This window comes from Musca domestica, unplaced genomic scaffold (genome assembly GCF_030504385.1).
Source record: "Musca domestica strain aabys unplaced genomic scaffold, Musca_domestica.polishedcontigs.V.1.1 8, whole genome shotgun sequence".
NCBI classification, from domain to species: domain Eukaryota; kingdom Metazoa; phylum Arthropoda; class Insecta; order Diptera; family Muscidae; genus Musca; species Musca domestica.
Window position 1 is genome coordinate 13558530 of NW_026712409.1, and position 19541 is coordinate 13578070.

General features: G+C 33.7%; 1 protein-coding gene across 2 annotated transcripts in view; it reads left to right on the forward strand.

Annotated features, from left to right (window-relative positions):
* LOC101901711 (cyclic nucleotide-gated cation channel subunit A) overlaps positions 1 to 19541 on the forward strand; it is a 106750-nt gene that overhangs the window by 70329 nt on the left and 16880 nt on the right. Inside the window, exons 1-3 of one of the 2 annotated variants that reach the window (XM_005188333.4) lie at positions 9406 to 10426; positions 15113 to 15400; positions 15476 to 15638. In XM_005188333.4, the coding sequence (XP_005188390.1) occupies positions 10379 to 10426; positions 15113 to 15400; positions 15476 to 15638 (499 nt within the window). In that variant the 5' untranslated portion in view covers positions 9406 to 10378. Of the gene's footprint in view, positions 1 to 9405; positions 10427 to 15112; positions 15401 to 15475; positions 15639 to 19541 lie in introns of those variants that run through there. The other variant, XM_020038503.2, reaches the window with a different exon arrangement.

Below are 19541 nucleotides of genomic sequence, written 5' to 3' on the forward strand. Positions count from 1 at the left end.
GTGCAGGTCCACGTCTTCATATGGCCCCATATAGTGGCAGCCCGCCGATATTCTGCATTTTGATGATTTAAAGGAAATTTTTTCAACGGAATTGTTTAAAATTTCGTATTTAAAGTTCGTAATGTGTATAACAGCCTGTGACAAAAAATTGTCCGTGCAGATCTACGTCTTTGTACAGCCCCCATATAACGGTTCCTCCCTATATTCGGTATTTTCATGATTTTAGCGGCATTATTCACCAGAATTGTTTCAAATTTCGTATTAAGAGTTCGTAATGTGTAATTCAGGTTATGGCAAAAAACTGCATATCCAGGCCCATGTCTACAGCATGTGACAAACAATTTTATATACAGTACCAGGTATAGACCCATATATCGGTAGCTCCCTATATTCGTTTTTTGATGATTTTAGCTAAATTATTTTTTATGATTTTAGCTACATTCACAGGATTTTTTTTCAAGTTTCGTATTTAAATATTGTTATGGCCTATGACAAAATTTGCCTATGCAGGTCCACGTCTTCATATAGACCTCAATATAAGGGCAACTCCCTATATTCCATATTTTTATTCTATTATTATTATTATTTATTCTTTGAAAATATCCCAATTCGTTGCAAATGGTGAAAGGTATTCAATGTTCGCCTCGGCCGAACCTATTGCTTTTTTACTTGTTTTTTTTTTTTTTTGTTGGTTTCTTTATAATTGTTGTCTGTTATTATTTTGATTTGCCACTTTTTTGGACCTGTCTGTCTGTCTGACTCGTTTGTCTCTGCATCGGTCGTTGTCTCAGTCTCGGTCGGCTTTAGTTTATGGCATTTTTGAGTGGACGATTGGTTTGGCCGATGCGTACGAAAAATTAGCTAGCTGTCAAACGCAAAATGACACTTGATAACAGTTTTAGTATGAAAATAAACGCGTAACGATAAACTTAGGCCAAAAAAGGCAAAGCCTAACTTAGACATCAACGCTGAAAGAAGCGTTTCGAAAAAAGTTAACAAAAAAAAAATGAAATAAAAATCATTACAAAAAAAGTTTTCCGAAGTGGAAAAAATATAAAAGTGCTGTGAAACAAGTTTTACAAAAAAAAAAAAAAAAAAAAAAAAAAAATTACAAAAAAATTCAATAAAGTGTTAAATCCGCCCCTTGCCTTCCACACGCTTAACATATCGTTAACATTGCGGTAAAAAAATGTTTAATTAAAATGACACCGCAATTAATTTGAAAATAAATGTTATTTAATTTGTAATAAATTACGAAAAAAAAAAAAAAATGTGACACCAGCAACAACATGTTTTTAATTGTAGTAAATAAAAACAACAACAAAAAATAAAAAAAATATTTTTTTTGTTAAAGGTTGCAATGACGGGCGCCTGCGCAACAAATTAGACTTTTTTATGTAGTTTTTTTTAAGAGAATGAATGCCAGCCAAAAAGTATGGATATATTTATTTGAAGTGGGAAATTTATAGCCAGGGTTAAGACGAGAGGATATGAATCTGTACAACACTACCACAAAAAAAAAATACAAAAAGTAAAGTTCCATCGGATTTTTCATACCCTTCATCGCGTGAATATTTACGTAGGTAATGCCAGAGAGAAATGTCAGGCTCTTAAAAATGTATTTTCGATATAGTTCTCTTCTCATTCCTAACCCAAAATACAACAAGTAAAGAAAGTCTTAAAGTCGGGCGGGACCGACTTTATGATACACTACACCACTTTGCATTTGTATCTTTTAAATTCGGACTTGTATTGCCCATTTGGTGCACAATTAATTTGAAATCGAATGAAGATATACATATTTCCCTGAATATCGTTGTGCATATTACGGCTGTGGGTAACAAATATAAAAAGCGGATGAACAGTATATATGGGAGCTATAGCTATATCTGAACCGATCTTCACCAAATTTGACACACTAGCTTCTAGACTCAATTCGGTCGTAAGTGCCAAATTTCATCCAATTTGGGCAAATATTAGACGTTTGGTGCACAATAAAAGCTAAATCGGACGAAGTTATATATGGGAGCTATATCCAAATCTGAACCGATCTCGATAAAATTTAGCAAATGTATTTCTGAGTTGTATTTGATATATTTCCCAAAATATTGTTGTTACAGAGTGCATATTATGGCTGCGGAGGACAAAAATAACAAATCGGATGCTATCGCTATATCTGAACCGATTTCGATTAAATTTAGCATACTTATTTTCAGGCCTAATTTGGTTGTATGTGCAAAATTCCATATTATTCAGGTTGATATTACACGTTTGGTGCACAATAAAAGGCAAATCGGACGAAGATATATATGGGAACTATATCTAAATTTTGATCGATTATCTCCAATTACAATAGGGTTCGTCCTTGGGCCAAACAAATGATTTGTGCAAAATTTCATGTGGATAAGGCAATAAATGTGAACTGTACTTTGCTTACAAAAATACATGGACAGACGGACGGACGTGCATAAATCGACTCAGAATGTGATTCCATGCAGATCATCAAGAGGGGTCTATCTCGTTTCCTTTTGCCTGTTACAAACAAACGCACAAAGACATAATACCCTGACCACCTTGTGGTGTAGGGTATACACATGCAGTTAATTCAGTGGGGAAAATGTGGCTAGCCCAGTGTCCATATCAAAGGTCTGGCGCTAAATGGGGGCTATTTCAAAAACCTACTTTAAGCATTCTTTGCGAAGTTAATTATTAGAAATTCTATAATATATAATTTACATAATTATAAATTACAGAGACTTATATGCGGAGAATTCGGCTGGGACTTCCAAAACTCTCAGAATAGAGCTTACCTGCTATAAAATTGTTCGTAACTTTTATTCTACGAAAACTCAAGAAGCCTAATTTCAATCATTTAATTTTAAAATTGTGGCTCAAATATTTAAAATTCATTTCTATTGAAAGAAGTTGTGCTCTCTGAGAAGCTCATATAAAATTATACCTAGCTAGCAAGTGCCCGCTACCTCGTCAGAGAATAGTCCACCTTAAAATTTTAGATTCGTTCCAGTTCGCGTTAGACCTTTTTAGAAATCAAAATACACCATTTGTACAGTTTGGAAAAAAAATGTATTCAAAACTTTATACGTCGTCCCAAATTTTCAGTTTTTCAAATTTTCACAATTTTTTATAATGTCAAATTTATTACTATTTAGTATTCTTTGTAAAATTATGGTACATATTTCCAAAATCAACTCCATATCTCAATTCCATATACCACCAGTAACATCTATATCAAATTTCGAGATTCCAACCCGATCCCCTCACCCAATACCCAATATGGTACCACTAAGTACTTTTTCGAACAATTATGGTACACATTTCCAAACCCATCACCATATCTAAATTCCAGATACTGGCAGAGGCCTCAATGTCAATTGGCAGAATATCAGCTCTATTCCATTCACCATATGCCAAATTCAGTACAATTTAGTACTATTCGTACAATTATGGTACACATTTCCAAAACCGCCTCCATATCTTGACCCCAGACACCAACAGTGACATCCATACTAAATTGCAGAATTTCAGCTGTACTCCTTCATCCAATGTCAAATTTAGTACCATTTAGTACTTTTCGAACAATTATAGTACATATTTCCAAAACCACCTCCATTTCCCAATTACAGATTACAACAGTGACATCAAATTTCGGGATTACAACTCTACTCCTTCAATTTTAGTACCATTTAGTACTTTTCGAACAACTATAGTACTCATTTCCATAACCGCCTCCTTCTCTCAATTACAGACACCAAATTTGAAATTCACACAAATTTCAGGATTCCAGCTGTATCACTTCACCCAACACCCAATTTAGTACCATTTAGTACTTTTAGATCACTTATATTTTCAAAACCACCTCCATTTCTCAATTCCAATCACCAACGTAGGCTTCAATATAAAATTTAGGGATTCCAGCCCTATACCTTCTCCCAATATCAAATAAAGTACCATTTCATACTTTTGGTGCAAATATAGTACATATTTCCGAAACAATCTCCCATATCAATTCTAAATTTCAGATTTCAAGCACTATATGTTAACCCCATATTAAATAATGTACTATTTATTTATTTCGTGCACGGGACTTGTCTATTTTGACCCCTTCAATTTTTGGAGCTCCCAAAAAGTGTTTTTCCTGCGATCTTGTCTAGCTCCAATATTGAGGCGATGGAATTTTTTCAAAGCAAATTAAATCTTTTGCCCGATGTTATGGGAACAAAATTTCTCTGTCTCATTTCTCTTTCCTTTGCAACTCTTCCCAGATTTCTAATTTCTCTTGAAGCCATTTTCAAAATTTTCGTTGATATTATATCTGACGACGGGTATACATTCCCCATTTGATACACCAGCGGAAATCCCCCAGTTTAATATCGATTTGAATTCCAAACGACATACCTCAACTGACTTTATGTTTATTCGAGAAGAAAAATCACCGTTTAAAATATTAAATAATAAAAATCATAAATTAATCAACATCTTTGATATTGGAAAATAAATGAAGTGGCAATGTTGAAAATAACATTCGTTTAATGAATTTCAAATTAAAACCGAAAACATACACTGAAATACAAAAAATAAAAATAAAATAAATACGTAAATAAAAAAATGTATCGCATTTTAAAATATGAGCCCATACAAATATTTGTCCAGGGTTTAAAGCAGCTTTGAAGGGGTTTCTGTAGAAGGAACAGTTTTTAATGGAATTTACATAGATAGAAGTTATTTTAATTTAGTTTAGATAAATAAAAGGATTTTCAACATTTTTTTTTAGAAAAGAGAAATCATTTTAAGAGATAAAATATTGCTACTGTATATAAAATTGTTTATATTTCATATACGCAGAAGATATTGTAAGAGATATTATGTGAACTGAATAACAGTAGATATTTAGTGGGGGTTCTACAGCAAACTCATATCATATTACTCTTCGCCGTGTTGCCAACTTTTACAACTGGTTAAGCTAAGACACGGACCAATTTCCCCGTTGGCAACATTCCCAAGTGTAATATGACTCATTCTTACAATGTGTGGTAGGAACCCCATAAACTTTCTACTAATACCTTTGAACCACACTTCTAGATAAATAAACTCATGTTGAGATTAGCAATGGGCTGCTAAAGAGAAATAATAAATGGCGACAGGATATTTTAACAACAAATCTGAATTTAATATCGGTAGATGGTTTATGGGGGCTCAATTGCAAAACGGTTCATATTAGACAATGTGGTGTTACCAACCTTTTTCACTTGTAGATCGGTAGATGGTTTATGGGGGCTCAATAGCAAAACGGTTTATATTACACAATGTGGTGTTACCAACCTTTTGTACTTGTCAAGCAGAGACTCGGAACACATTTCCATTGCTGTTAAATACTGGAAGTTGGCAATGCTGCAAAGTCAAATATGAAACCATTTTGTGGTGTTCTGCTAGAACCCCCATATGTCATCTACTCACACTTTTAAACGGATCATTTTGATTAAAAACCCCACGTTTTTGCTCGCATTTTCACGCCCAGTAAATAGGTGATCCACAAAAAAACTGATCAACGTACACGATGTCAAAAATGTTGTTATATACCTTCAGCCATATGGCTAGAGAGAGTATATATCATTTGATACGGCCAAAACGTGTCGGTTTCTTTGGACCAAATCCGTTTCAGGACACTTGGAGTCGATCTGGGGTTGTCCTTCCGTCCGTCCGTCTATCCGTCTGACTGGCTGGTGCACTAGAATACTCTCGAATGAAGTATCCGATTTGATCCGAACTCGATACATCGTAATATTATTGTCAAACTTAGATCGAGTTCGGAGATAAGCAATATCGCTCCACTTCTTCTGGAACCTCCCCCACAAAATTTCAACATTTTCAAAGAAAATAATTAACTACAGAGAAAGAGAAAGGCTAATCCGATTTTGCTCCTACTTTGCAAATCCCAACATTTGCATAAGTTCTAGTTGCGAAAATGGACAATATCGGTTCACTACATCCAATACCTCCACAAAGGGTCAACATTTTGAATAATTATAAATCAATATTGAGATACATCAGATTATTTTTATTAATCCAAGGCCTAGTGTGAAAATGGGATAAATCGGTTCACTCCTTCTGGTACCTTCTACACAAAGGGTAAAAATTCATTGCATATTCATTAAGCTCATAAAACGCGAAAATAACATCCGGTTTCATTCAGACTTGGCACATTCTAATATTTCCACCAACATAAGATCTGTTATAAATATGGTAGAGATCAGATCATTCCTTCTTGTACCTCCCCCACAAAGGGTCAAAGTTTCGAATAAACAATACGACATTAGATTCCGAAATGAGCATCCGGTTAACTTCATATTTCACACATCCCATTATTTCCTCTAACACAAGATCTGTTGCGAAGATGGGATATATTGATCAACTCCTTCTTGGGGTTAAAATTTTGAATAACCAAAACGATCATAAAATCCGAAATAACCATCCAGCTCTCTTCATGTTTCACACATCTCATTATATCTACTAACACAATATCTGCTATGAAGATGGGATATATCGGTCCACTCATTCTTGTATCTCCCCCACAAAATTTTGAATATCCATGAAGTCCATAAAACGTGAAATTGGCATCCGATTCCAATATTTCCATTCAGACCTGGTACATCTCAATATTTCCTTCAACACGGGATTTCTTATAAATATGGTAGAGATCAGAGCATTTCTTTTGGTACCTCTTCCACATTGGGTTCGAGATTTTAAATCACATTCTGAGTAGTTTTTGTGCAAGTCCGTCTGTCTGTCCATGTATTAAAAAAAATACTCAAATGCATATTATGTCTGCAGGATTTTTGATATTGAAAATGGGCCATGTAGTTCCACGTCTTCGTATAGCCCCCATATACCGGTACCACCCGATATTCGGTATTTTGATAATTTTAGCGGCATTATTCACCAGAATTGTTTCAAATTTGGTATTTGAAGTTCGTAATGGATACTACATCCTAAGACAGAAAATTGGCAGTGCAGGACCACGTCTTCGTATAGCCCCCATATAACGGTACCTTCGGATATTCGGCATTTTGATGATTTTAGCGACACTAGTCACCGGAATTGTTTCAAATTTGGTATTTGAAGTTCGTAATGGATACTGAAGCCTATGACAGAAAGTTGTTAGTGCAGGTCCACGTCTTCCTATATAACGGTACCTCCCGATATTCGGTATTTTGATGATTTTAACGATATTATTCACCCGAATTGTTTCAATTTTGGAATTTAATGTCCGTAATGGATACTACAGCCTATAACAGAATATTGTCTGTGCCGGTCCACGTCTTCGTATAGCACCCTTATATCGGTATCTCCCGATATTCGGTATTTTGGTGATTTTAGCGACATTTTTCACCGGAATTGTTTCAAATTACGTATCGAGAGTTCGTAATGAGAACTACTGTATGTGACAGAAAATTGTCTATGCACGTCCAGGTCTTCGTATAGGCATATATTCGGTATTTTGATGAGTTTAGGTACAATACCCACCAAAATTGTTTGAGATGTCGTATTTGAAGTTCGTAATGGATGCTTCAGCCTATGACAGAAAATTGTCTATGCTGGTCCAGGTCTATGCACAGCTCCGATATAACGGTACCTCCCTATATACGATATTTTGATGATTTTAGCTACATTATTGACCGTTTATTTCATGTTTCGAATTTGAATATGGTAATGGCTTATGACAAACAATGCCTGTGTACGTCCACGTCGTATAGGCCTCATTATAATGGCTATATTTGGCGTTTTTAAATTTTAACAGAATTTTTTAAGGATTTTATTTTTTGAAAAATTTTAAATTCGTTCCAAATTGTGGAGGGTATTCAAACTTACTGCTTTTTTACTTATTTTATTTTTTTTTATGAAGCTCTACTAAATATGCAAAGGGGTGTATGATATCTTAAACTCATCCCGCCCGACCTTTAGGCTTTCTTTACTGGTTTTATAACATAGAATCAAATTCTGAGTCGATTTATGCATGTCCGTCCGTCTGTCCATGTATTTTTGCGAACAAAGTATAGTTCGCATTTATTACCCGATCCAGATGAAATTTTGCACAAATCATTTATTTGGCCCAAGGACGAACCCCTATTGGACTGAATTTGGAGATAATCGGTCAAAATTTAGATATAGCTCCCATATATATCTTCGTCCGATTTGCCTTTTATTGTGCACAAAACGTGTAATACCAGCCCGAATAGTATGGAATTTTGCACATACAACCGATTTAGGCCTGAAAATAAGTATGCCAAATTTGATCGAAATCGCTTCAGATATAGCTAAAGCTCCCATATATATTGTTTATCCGATTTGTTATTTTTGTCCTCCGCAGCCGTAATATGTACTCCGTAACAACAATATTTGGTGAAATATATCAAATGCAGGTCAGAAATACCTTTGCTAAATTTTATCGAGATCGGTTCAGATTTGGATATAACTCCCATATATAACTTCGTCCGATTTACCTTTGATTGTGCACCAAATGTCTAATATTTGTGCAAATGGGATGAAATTTGGCACTTACGACTGAATTGAGTCTAGAAGCTAGTATGCCAAATTTGTTGAAGATCGGTTCTGATATAGCTATAGCTTCCATATATACTGTTCATCCGATTTGTTATATTTGTTACCCACAGCCATAATATGCACTCCGTAACAACAATATTCAGGGAAATATATCAAATACAGCTCAGAAATATCCTTGCCAAATTTTATTGAGATCGGTTCCGATTTGGATATAGCTCCCCGATATATATTTATATGATTTCAAATTAATTTTGCACTAAATGGGTAATACAAGTCCGAATTTAAAAGATGTAAATGCTTCGGCACATAAGGTCCTTTGAACTTTAAATTATAATCATAGGGTGTATGATTGAATTCTCCCATAAAGACTTTGAATTGTTATGCGGAGCTCTACTAAATTAGCAAAGTGGTGTAGGGTATCATAAAGTCGGCTCCGCCCGACTTTAGGACTTTCTATACTGGTTTAACTTGTTGTTGTATTGGTCAATTTCATCCCACACTTAAAAGTCACCCACAGAACTCTTTTTCTCTTGCCCCCACAATTGATATGTGAAAACAGAAATCTGTTCCCATTTTGTAAAACAGTGTAAATTACGTACATATGTATGTGCAACGCATTGCTTGATTACAATCTCATGAACATTTTTCAGATATTTTCCAAATATTTCAATCAAATGATAATTGTTGTCGCACAAAAGCCAACCGCTAGTATTACAAATGCCATCAACAATGTGGCATGAAATATTATCAAAATATCGGATCGAGCTGAATCAGGTTATCAAGATAACCCAGAACATGTAATTATAACATCGTGTGTGTGTGTGTGAGTGACAGCATTGCAGTTGTGCATTTCAAAAAAGGGAAACTCCAGAATAAACTCCAAGCTAAAAATAATGAAGTTTATGCAAATTTCCCCCCAAAGAGTGCCACAAACCCAATTCTCATAACCAACCTTTGCCAATGAGTGTTTTTTTTTCAACAACAAATGAAAAATTGAAAACTAAAAATAAAAAATACAAAACAAGTTACAAAAATGCCAACAAAATTTATTTATGAAAAGCAATGACAAATAAAACGACAAACTAACTTGACAAAAAAATTGAAAAAACGTTATTGGAATTTTAATGCGGCAAATGAGAAATATTTTGTAAATGCTGTGCCTCCCTCACTTATCGCCCAATCACAGACATGGCTCGCTTGGCAGTGGTGCGGTGGCCACCATTTGTCCGCCTGTGTCTCGTTTATAAATTCTGTGTTTAAAGTTTAAGAATCAATCAAAGCGAAAAACGAAAAAGCGAAATAAAAAAATATCCCATAAAACAAACAATAAAAGTGCAAAACTAATTGGGCTCAGACCTTAAACAGAAGTTCGAGAAAAAAAGTTGAAGTCATACTTCCAAGTGGCGCATGTGCAAACGCAGCCAAGTGAAAAAAAAAGAATTGTGTTGTAAATATTTTTTTGAAATAGTGTTGAAAATATATTTTCCCGCAGTGTTTGTAATTAGTTTGTTTCAAAAATAAAATATTCCAAACCAACTTAACTACCCACCGCCGAGGCTGTGAAGGCCAATGTAATGTCGGTGTGTTAATTTTAAATACCCCAACAACCCCAAAACCCTGTAATCTCATGTGATCTGTAAACAATTATCGAGTCAAGTAAATCAATTGAAAAATTCCAATCGCTTTTGAATGAAATCAAGTGCCATTGAATCATCAGCCCTGACGCCGGAATCACCATCGTCATCATCATCGTCGTTGTCTGCCAAAGCCTCCTTCGTCTGCAGCAGACATCGCAGCCATGGTTCAAGCCATCGACATTGCAGCCATAACAGGTCACAATGAAATGGTAAATATTTATGTTTGTAGCTGCTTTTGTATGTAATTTAATTAATAAATTAATTAAAGTGAATAAATTTAAACAACAACAAAAAAAAATAAAAAAAATTATGTAAAAAACAAGTGAAGTGAAGAGCTATGAGTAAGGTCGGGTGGAAATTTAAACCAAAAATTTCATTAAGAAATAATGACTTCTGCCAATTTTGTGTATGTATTTATTGGTTTGAAAACCAAAAACGAAATATTTTCAAAATCAATGATTGGAAGAAACTTATATTGCAAAGGTTATAACCTTTTGTGCCATGGAATTGAAAGATTAAATAGTTCGAATCATATTTTTGAAAGAAAATTCAGACATTTCATTCATCTTTTGGGCTTTTTAACTCTTTTTCAAAATTGGGGAAAAATATCAAATTTAATGAAAACAACTTGTTCTGGATAATTTTGAAAAATTCTGACAGGAAGCGGGCATAGCCTCAAGGCTGTAATTCTGTAGTTTTACGAAGCTATTCTACCTCCTTATTGTACCATGGCTGCAAACCTCTAAATTTATTATCATCTGTAACTTATACGAAGGATCTACCGATTTGTGAAACTATATAAAAAAGTAAAAAGCAGCAAAGGGCGGAACTTTTAATACCCTCCACCATTTTGAAGCAACTTGAAAATTTCATAAAAAAAACAGAACTCCGCAAAAAATGCCTCTCAAATGAAACCCCTTATATGGGGGATATACGTTTTCCTTCATAAGTATTTTTTGTCATAGACTGTAGAACCCATTACGAACTTAATTTACGAAATTTGAAACAATTCTGGTGAAAAGTACCGCTAAAATCATCAAAATACCGAATATTGGGAGGTATCGTTATATGGGGGCTACACGAAGACGAGAACCTGCATTACGAACTTCAAATACCAAATTTGAAACAATTCCGGTAAATAATGCTGCTAAACTCATCAATCATATCAAACTTCTGTGCTCATCTACTCCGTAGTAAATGACCTCTGAGCTCATCCACTCTGCAGTAGCTGACCTCTGAGGTCATCCACTCTGCAATAGCTGACCTCTCAGCTCATCTACTCTACAGTAGCTGACCTCTGAGCTTATCTACTCTACAGTAGCTAACCTCTGAGCTCATATACTCTACAATAGCTGACCTCTGAGCTCATCTACTCTACAATAGCTGACCTCTGAGCTCATCTACTCTGCAGTATCTGACCTCTAAGCTCATCTACACTACAGTAGCTGACCCCTGACCTTATCTACTCTGCAGTAGCTGACCTCTAAGCTCATCTACTCTACAGTAGCTGACCTCTCAGCTCATCTACTCTACAGTAGCTGACCTCTGAGCTTATCTACTCTACAGTTGGTTATGAAATCGATACCTCATAATTTCACAAATCCCTCACCTGTTTTTTTTGTTATCACACCTGCACAACATTTTTAAGCCAATATTCTATTCTTCTCGTAATGTTTTCAATGCATATATGTAATTTTGCGGAACATTTGTTTCGTTCATTTATATCCGCTATTTAAAGATTTCTGTTGCAATGAACCTGTAAAATGGCAATTTATTTTGGGTCATCACACAGTTTATGTTAATGACGTTCTAAAAATTGGTTGCATGCATTTACTGCTGGTCGTAATAATATCCTATCATGCAATGCGATTATTAAGATAGGTCATATAACAGTAATAAATAATGATAAAATGTAAGCATTTCGGATTTTGCGGACATCAAACCTAGAAAACATGTGTTTAATGACCAAATCCTATCTTCAACTTCCATTCACCTTTACCGATTATAAAAATTGAAATCTCTAATTTTTTTTTGTGGGTCATATAGATTTCATAGCCCCCATATCCTTGCAGATTTACTCTTGATTTAATTTTTATGATTACCACATGAAGTGCCAAGGCACGTGGCTTCATTTCCTCTTACATTTCATTTGTGGGTTTTCCATTTGCCATTTGGAGGCAGGAAAAAGTGTCTAATGAAACCACAGCGGTTTCTATGTGCAGCAGATGTGAGATGAGAGTTACTTTGGCAAAAAAAAAAAAAAACGAAGACGTGCAAAAAACAAAATATTCTTAATTTAAAAATTAAAATTTAATCCGATTTGTTCTGCCACACAGGTTGGCATGTGGCTAACAGGATAAGGAATAGATCTAGGTATGTTTGTGTCTATATACCTGTATATGTCATCTGTCGTTGACAATATTGAATTTGTGATTATATCGCGTTATCTCCACCTAAGACGGCCACAGTCACATCAATGAGTTTAATAGCATCAGTGTATTAAAACGCACTCTCTCTCTCTCACACACACACACTTTCTCACACTTCATGGTTTCATAGCTCGTTCAAGGGAATTCAAGTGGAGACTCATCGAAGATAGATGGATGACTCGATGGATGGATGAATGGATGAATGGTTGGCTGGTAAGCTGACTGGCTGGATGCACATGTATATTCACCGTCTACTTAGCCACAATGTTAAGTACTTTTATCTTCTTTGGGACCAGACATACGTTTGCGTTTTTCCGTTGTTTTCCTTTTTCTTTTATCCTCTCCGACATGACTTCCAAGAGATTTGCACTCGGCTACATTGTTTTTGAGACTTCTTGGGGGGCTGGATACAAAGTGAGTGTCAACAAATTCCAGAACACATTACTACTCACACGTGCGATTGGGCGCCACATTTGGATGTGCATATGTGTGTGTGTGAAAATGTCAGTCGAATTAATTTAATATTTATTTTACTTACACACACACAATTCCATAAGTTTGTATGTGTGCCGTCGACAAGTTAAAGATATCTTGACATTAAATCCTTGAAGTTGCAAAACCCCGTTTGTCACGACAATATGACATGTCCTTGATTAAATAGCCATCCATTCTTCTTCGTGAGACTCGCACATACATAGGATTGCTTATTTGTGTGATGATGGACTGCAGGTTGTTGTTGTTGTTGTAGTTGTAATATAGCCATAAAATTGTTGAATTGTTTTCGAAAGCATTGAACTATTGACCCAAAAGATCTGCTCTCTAAATGATTTATTTAGCTTGGCTACAAGTTTTGACACAAACTCGAAAAAGTCAAAATATTATTACAATGCCTGTATCTGAGCAACTCTGTCGGGAATTTTTCTAGACCCTTTGTAGACATACTTTCACAATAACAAAAAAAAAAAAAAAAACAGTAAAGAAAGTCTTAAAGTCGAGCGGGGCCGACTTTATGATACCCTACACCACTTTGCTAATTTAGTAGAGCTCCGCATAACAATTAAAAGTTTCTATGGGAGAATTCAATCATACACGCTATGATTATACTTTAAAATTCAAAGGACTAAATATGCCGTAGCATTTGTATCTTTTAAATTTAGACTTGTATCCATTTAGTGCACAATTAATTTGAAATCGGATAAAAATATATATGGGAGCTTTATCGAAATCGGAACCGATCTCGATATAATTTGGTAAAGATATTTCTGAGCTGTATTTGAAATATTTCCCTGAATATCGTTGTTACGGAGTACATATTACGGCTGTGGGTAACAAATATAACAAATCGGATGAACTTTATATATGGGAGCTATAGCTATATCTGGCCCGATCTTCACCAAATTTGACATACTAGCTTCTAGACTCAATTCCATCGTATGTGCCAAATTCCATCCCATTTGGACAAATATTAGAAGTTTGGTGCACAATAAAAGGTAAATCGGACGAAGTTATATATGGGAGCTATATCTAAATCTGAACCGATCTCGATAAAATTAAGCAAAGGTATTTCTGAGCTGCGTTTGATATATTTCCCCAAATATTGTTGTTACAGAGTGCATATTACGGCTGCGGAGGACAAAAATAACAAATCGGATGAACAATATATATGGGAGCTATAGCTATATCTGAACCGATTCAAATTTGGCATACATATTTTCAGGCCTAATTTGGGTGTATATGCAAAATTCCATCCCATTTGGACAAATATTAGACGTTTGGTGCACAATAAAAGGTAAATCGGACGATGTTATACATTGGAGCTATATATAAATTTTGACCGATTATCTCCAATTTCAATAGGGTTCGTCCTTGGGCCAAAAAAATGATTTGTGCAAAATTTCATCTGGATAGGGCAATAAATGCGAACTGTACTTTGTTTACAAAAATACATGGACAGACGGACGGACGGACATGCATAAATCGACTCAGAATGTGATTCTATGCAGATCATCAAAAGGAACTACGGGTCTATTTCGTTTCCTTTTGCCTGTTACAAAAAAATGCACATGTATGGCTTAATATTCCTTGAAATTTTATGAAAAATTCAGTAGTATTAACATAATAGTAATAGAAATAATAGAAAATCTGAAAATATATTAAAATCCATAATTTGTCAATAACAATTCATAAAAAAAATGTTGATACTATTTTATTTCTTCATCCTTCACAATTCTCCATTTATGCTATTTGCTCCGGCTACTCAAAAATATTAATTAAAAAATACAAAATTCGAGCTATACTAGACCTTGGCAAAAATTGTTAATGAGACAGGAATTATTTTTTGGCCTTGTTGTCCTTGAAAACATTTTATTTTCTTCATTTTTAGACAAAGTGATATACATTTCATAAATCCATTAACATGGCTAATACTAACATCTTCTCTCTCTCTCTCTCCTTCCTCTTTTTCAGGACCAAACAAAACATTCCAAACCCTCAACACTGCGTCGCACCCTAAATGCCCTGCGTCAACGTCTAACGAAACGGAATCGCGCCAAACCGCCCGATTGGTTTGTGGAACGTTTCTCCAACAACACCAATGCCGATAAAATCGGCAAGAACCCAGCCTCAACACAGGTCAGTACGACCAATGAAAGTACCTCAGCCGAGGCGGATTCGGGTCCGGCATGTGAGATACGTGGCTCAAGTAGACTGTGTAATCGTCTATCTGTCAATCCATCATTGCAGTCACATTATAGGGTAAGTGGATGGGCAAAATAAAATTGATGAATTCTCTTAATGGCTTTTTGTTTTGATTGTTTCGTTTTGTTTCAGTGGCTGGCAGTGGTGTCCCTAGCTGTGTTATATAATATCATCTTTGTGGTGGGCCGTGCCGTTTTTTGGGAAATTAATCAGCGCGCCACACCAGTTTGGTATTTCCTTGACTATTTATGTGATTTCATATATCTGATGGACACGTTGGTGCATATGCATGAAGGTAAGTTTTGGGCGCGGGAGATACTTTGAAGGTTGAAATTTACATTTTATTAATCGGGCTGTACATAAACCAGTAAAGAAGGTCAAAAGTTGGGTGCGGCCGACTATATGGTACACCACACCACAATTTATATTTAGTCGAGCTACCCTCAACAGAAATCGGTATTTCTGAGCTGTACCTGATATTTGGTGCCAAATATCATAGTTGTGTAGGGAAAATTACGGATGTGAAGGACTCAAATATGAAATCGAATGAAACATATATATTGGAGCTATAACCATATCATACCCAATTTTCAAGAAATTTGAAGTACTTGCTTCTAGGTTGGAATCGGTTGGATGGACCGAAATTAGTATCATTCTATTTGGACGAATATTACGCATATGGCGCACAATAAAATTTAAATCGGAAGAAAATTTATATGGGAGCTACATATAGATTTGAACCGATTCTCACCAACAGGGTTCGTCCTTGGGTCAATCAAGTAATTTGGGAGAAAATTTCATCTCATGCGAACAATTAATGCGACCTGCACTTTATTCACACAAAATACATGGACAGACAATCTGAGATTATGATTTTATGAAGACCATCAAATGGAACAATGGGTCAAATTTACGAAAAAACTAAAAAAAATTAAAAGTTGCACTTAATTGGTTGCTTGAGTTAAGGATAATTATTTATCCTTTGAAACTTTTTAAAATAATATCCTTTAAAATTCCACGACAGTCCTTAAAAATATCCTTCAAAAATTGCATGTTAATAGATCAGATTGTCCTTGAATAGCATATCCTTAAATTTTTTTTGAAAAATCCTTTGAAGTTCCTTAAAATTTGTCTGTTTGTCCTAGAAAAAATATCCTTTAAAAATTCTAGAATAAATATCCTTGAAAAGTGCTACATGTTTGTCTTAAAAATATTCTTATCCTTTCGAAAATATTGTAAGAAACAAAATGTCCTTTAGAAAATTCTTAGTATTATTGTCCTCTGAATTCCCAAACTCTGTAAGACCTTTAAATATATTCCTAAAAATGATTATAGTTCCGATAAAGCTTTGGAAATTATTTTGACAAAATCCGGGGTTACCATCATGAAACCCCTTTAAAAATTGTAAGCTACTAAAAATTCTTTAAAAATATATGGATATTCTCTGAAATACCTTAAGAAATTATTTTAGAATATAAAGGATTTTCGTCGTAAAACTGCTTAAAAATTTTTATGAAAGAATTCTGAGAAGATCCATTTTTTATCCTGAAAGTTCTTTAGAAAATATTCTCGATAATAGCCCTAAGAAGCTTTAAAAAATATTAAAAAAATCCACGGATAAAATCCAGCATGTCCTTTCGAGAATACTCTTGAAAACGGTTAGAAATTAAAGTACATGATTATTGCCATGAATATTCTTAAGAAAATAATTTTTTTAAAAATCAACCATTGTTGCCCTGCATGCCCTTCGGAATGTTTTCTTCAAAACTCTACGATTAAAGCCTAGAGTGCCATTTCGAAAATATTCTCAAAAACTCTACGATTTTGGACTTTAATGTCCCTTAGAATATATTCCTGAAAAAATAGTGGATGTCCTGTAGAAAATTTTATTTAAAAAAATCAGGACTTTAGTCATAATTGTCCTTTCTAAAACACTCTTAAAAATTATTTAAGAAGATATCCTTTTGAAAGTCCATAATTTTAGTTCTAAAAGTTCATAAAATTCTACGATTAAAGCTATGAAGGTCCATTATGAAATTCTCTAAAAATTCCTTTAGAAGATGTACGATTATTGTCCTGGATATCCTTTAGAGGATGTGCTTTAAAGATCCTCGATTATGGTTCTAAGGTTTATTTTCTTAAAATATTCTAGTCTAGTCTGCAATATCCTTTAAAAACTTCCCTAAAAAATTACAATTGTAGTCCTGAATGTTCTTTAAAAATATGTTTTAAAATATCTACCATTATAACATTATCCTTTAAAAATACTCCTAGAAGTCCAGTAAAAATTTTAAAATGTCTGCTTTTATTTCCTTGAATGTCCTTCAAAAATATTTTTCAAATATATGCTATTATAGCATTGAATGTCCTTTAGGAAATAGTCCTTGAAGATTCACGTCTATAGCCTTGAATCTCATTTAGCAAAAAATCTTAACAAAACCTCCACACTAGCCCTGCATATGCTTTAGAAAATTCTTTTAGAAAAGTCATTTAAAAATCGTCATAAAAAATCCACGATTATATCCTTGAATGTCCTTTAGAAAATATTCTTACAAAAATCACTTTAAGTGCCCGCAAAGGCCTTAAAAATATTTGAAGAAAATCCGTAATTTTTGCCCTTTAGAAAATGCTATTAAGAGTCCTTTGAATAATATTCTTAGAAGTCCTTGAACCTACGTCAGAAAGTATTCTTAAAATATCCACTAGTGTAGCCTTGAATGTCCTTTAGAAAATATTCTTAAAATATCTACGATTTTAGCCCTGAATGTCCTTTAGAAAATACAAGAGTGCTTTACAAAATATCCTTAAAATTCCTTTCCCGTACTACATTATTACGGCCCTGAATATCATTCAGTAAATATTCTTAAAAGATCCAAGATAATAGCCCTAAATGTCCTTAATAAAACTCTATAGAAAATATTCTTAAAAATCCTTGAATGTCCTTTAGAAAATATTCTTAAAATATCCATTATTAATATCATTATAGCACTGAATATCCTTGAGAAAATAGTTTTAAAAGATATTAAATGTCCTTAATAAAGTTCTTTGAAAAATCCTTTAGAAAATATTCTTTAAAATCCTTGAATGTCCTTTAGAAAATAATCATAAAATATTCACTCTTATAGCACTGAATTTTCTTTAGAAAATTAATTGAAAGATCCAAGATAATAACCCTAAATGTCCTTTAGAATATTCTTTAAAAAAACACTTAAAAATATATATCCTTAAACATTTTTTAACGTCCATTAGAAACTATTCTAATATCCACTATTATAGCCTTGTATATTCTTTAGAAAATATTCTTAAAAGCTTCAAGATAATTGCATTAAAAGTCCTTTAGAAAATTCTTTAGAATATAATCTTAAAAATCATTGAACTTCTTTTTAAAAATATTCTTAAAATATCCACTTTTATAGCTTTGAGTGTCCTTTGGAATGTCTTTTTTAAAAATTCTTTAGAAATTTTCTGAAAATATTCTTAAAAAAATTCACGATTATGGCCTTGAATGTCCTTTAGAAATTTTTCTTAAAAATTCTTTTGAAAATATTCTGAATGTCCTTTAGAAAATACTCTTCAAAATCCTTTGAAAAATATTCTTAAAAAATCCAGGATTATAGCCTTAATTATAGCCTTAAAAAGTATTCCCAAAATCACTCAGAAAATATTCTAAAAATAGCTATTATTATAACTTTAAGTATGTTTCGAAAATATACCTTAAATATCCAAGATTAAATCCTTGAATGTCCTTAAGAAAATATTTTTAAAAAATTACGATTTTTAACTTAAATGTATACTCTTATAATCCTTTAGAAAATATTTTTAAAAAACCCAAGATTATATCCTTGAATATCCTTTAGGAAGTGTTGTTTCGAAAATATACCTTAAATATCCACTATTAAAGCCTTGAATGTCCTTTAGAAAATATTCTTAAAAAATGACAATTTAGACTTGAATGTCCTTTAGAATATACTCTTAAAATCCTTTAGAAAATATTTTTAAAAAAACCAAGATTATATCCTTGAATATCCTTTAGGAACCACTCTTATAAATCCTTGCGAAAATATTCCCAAAAAAATCCCTAAATGTCCTTAAGGAAATACTCTTAAAATCCTCTATATTTTTTTTGAATCAAAATCTATTATAGCCCTAAATTCCCCGTTGAATATATTTATAAAACTTCCACGACTATAGCACTGAA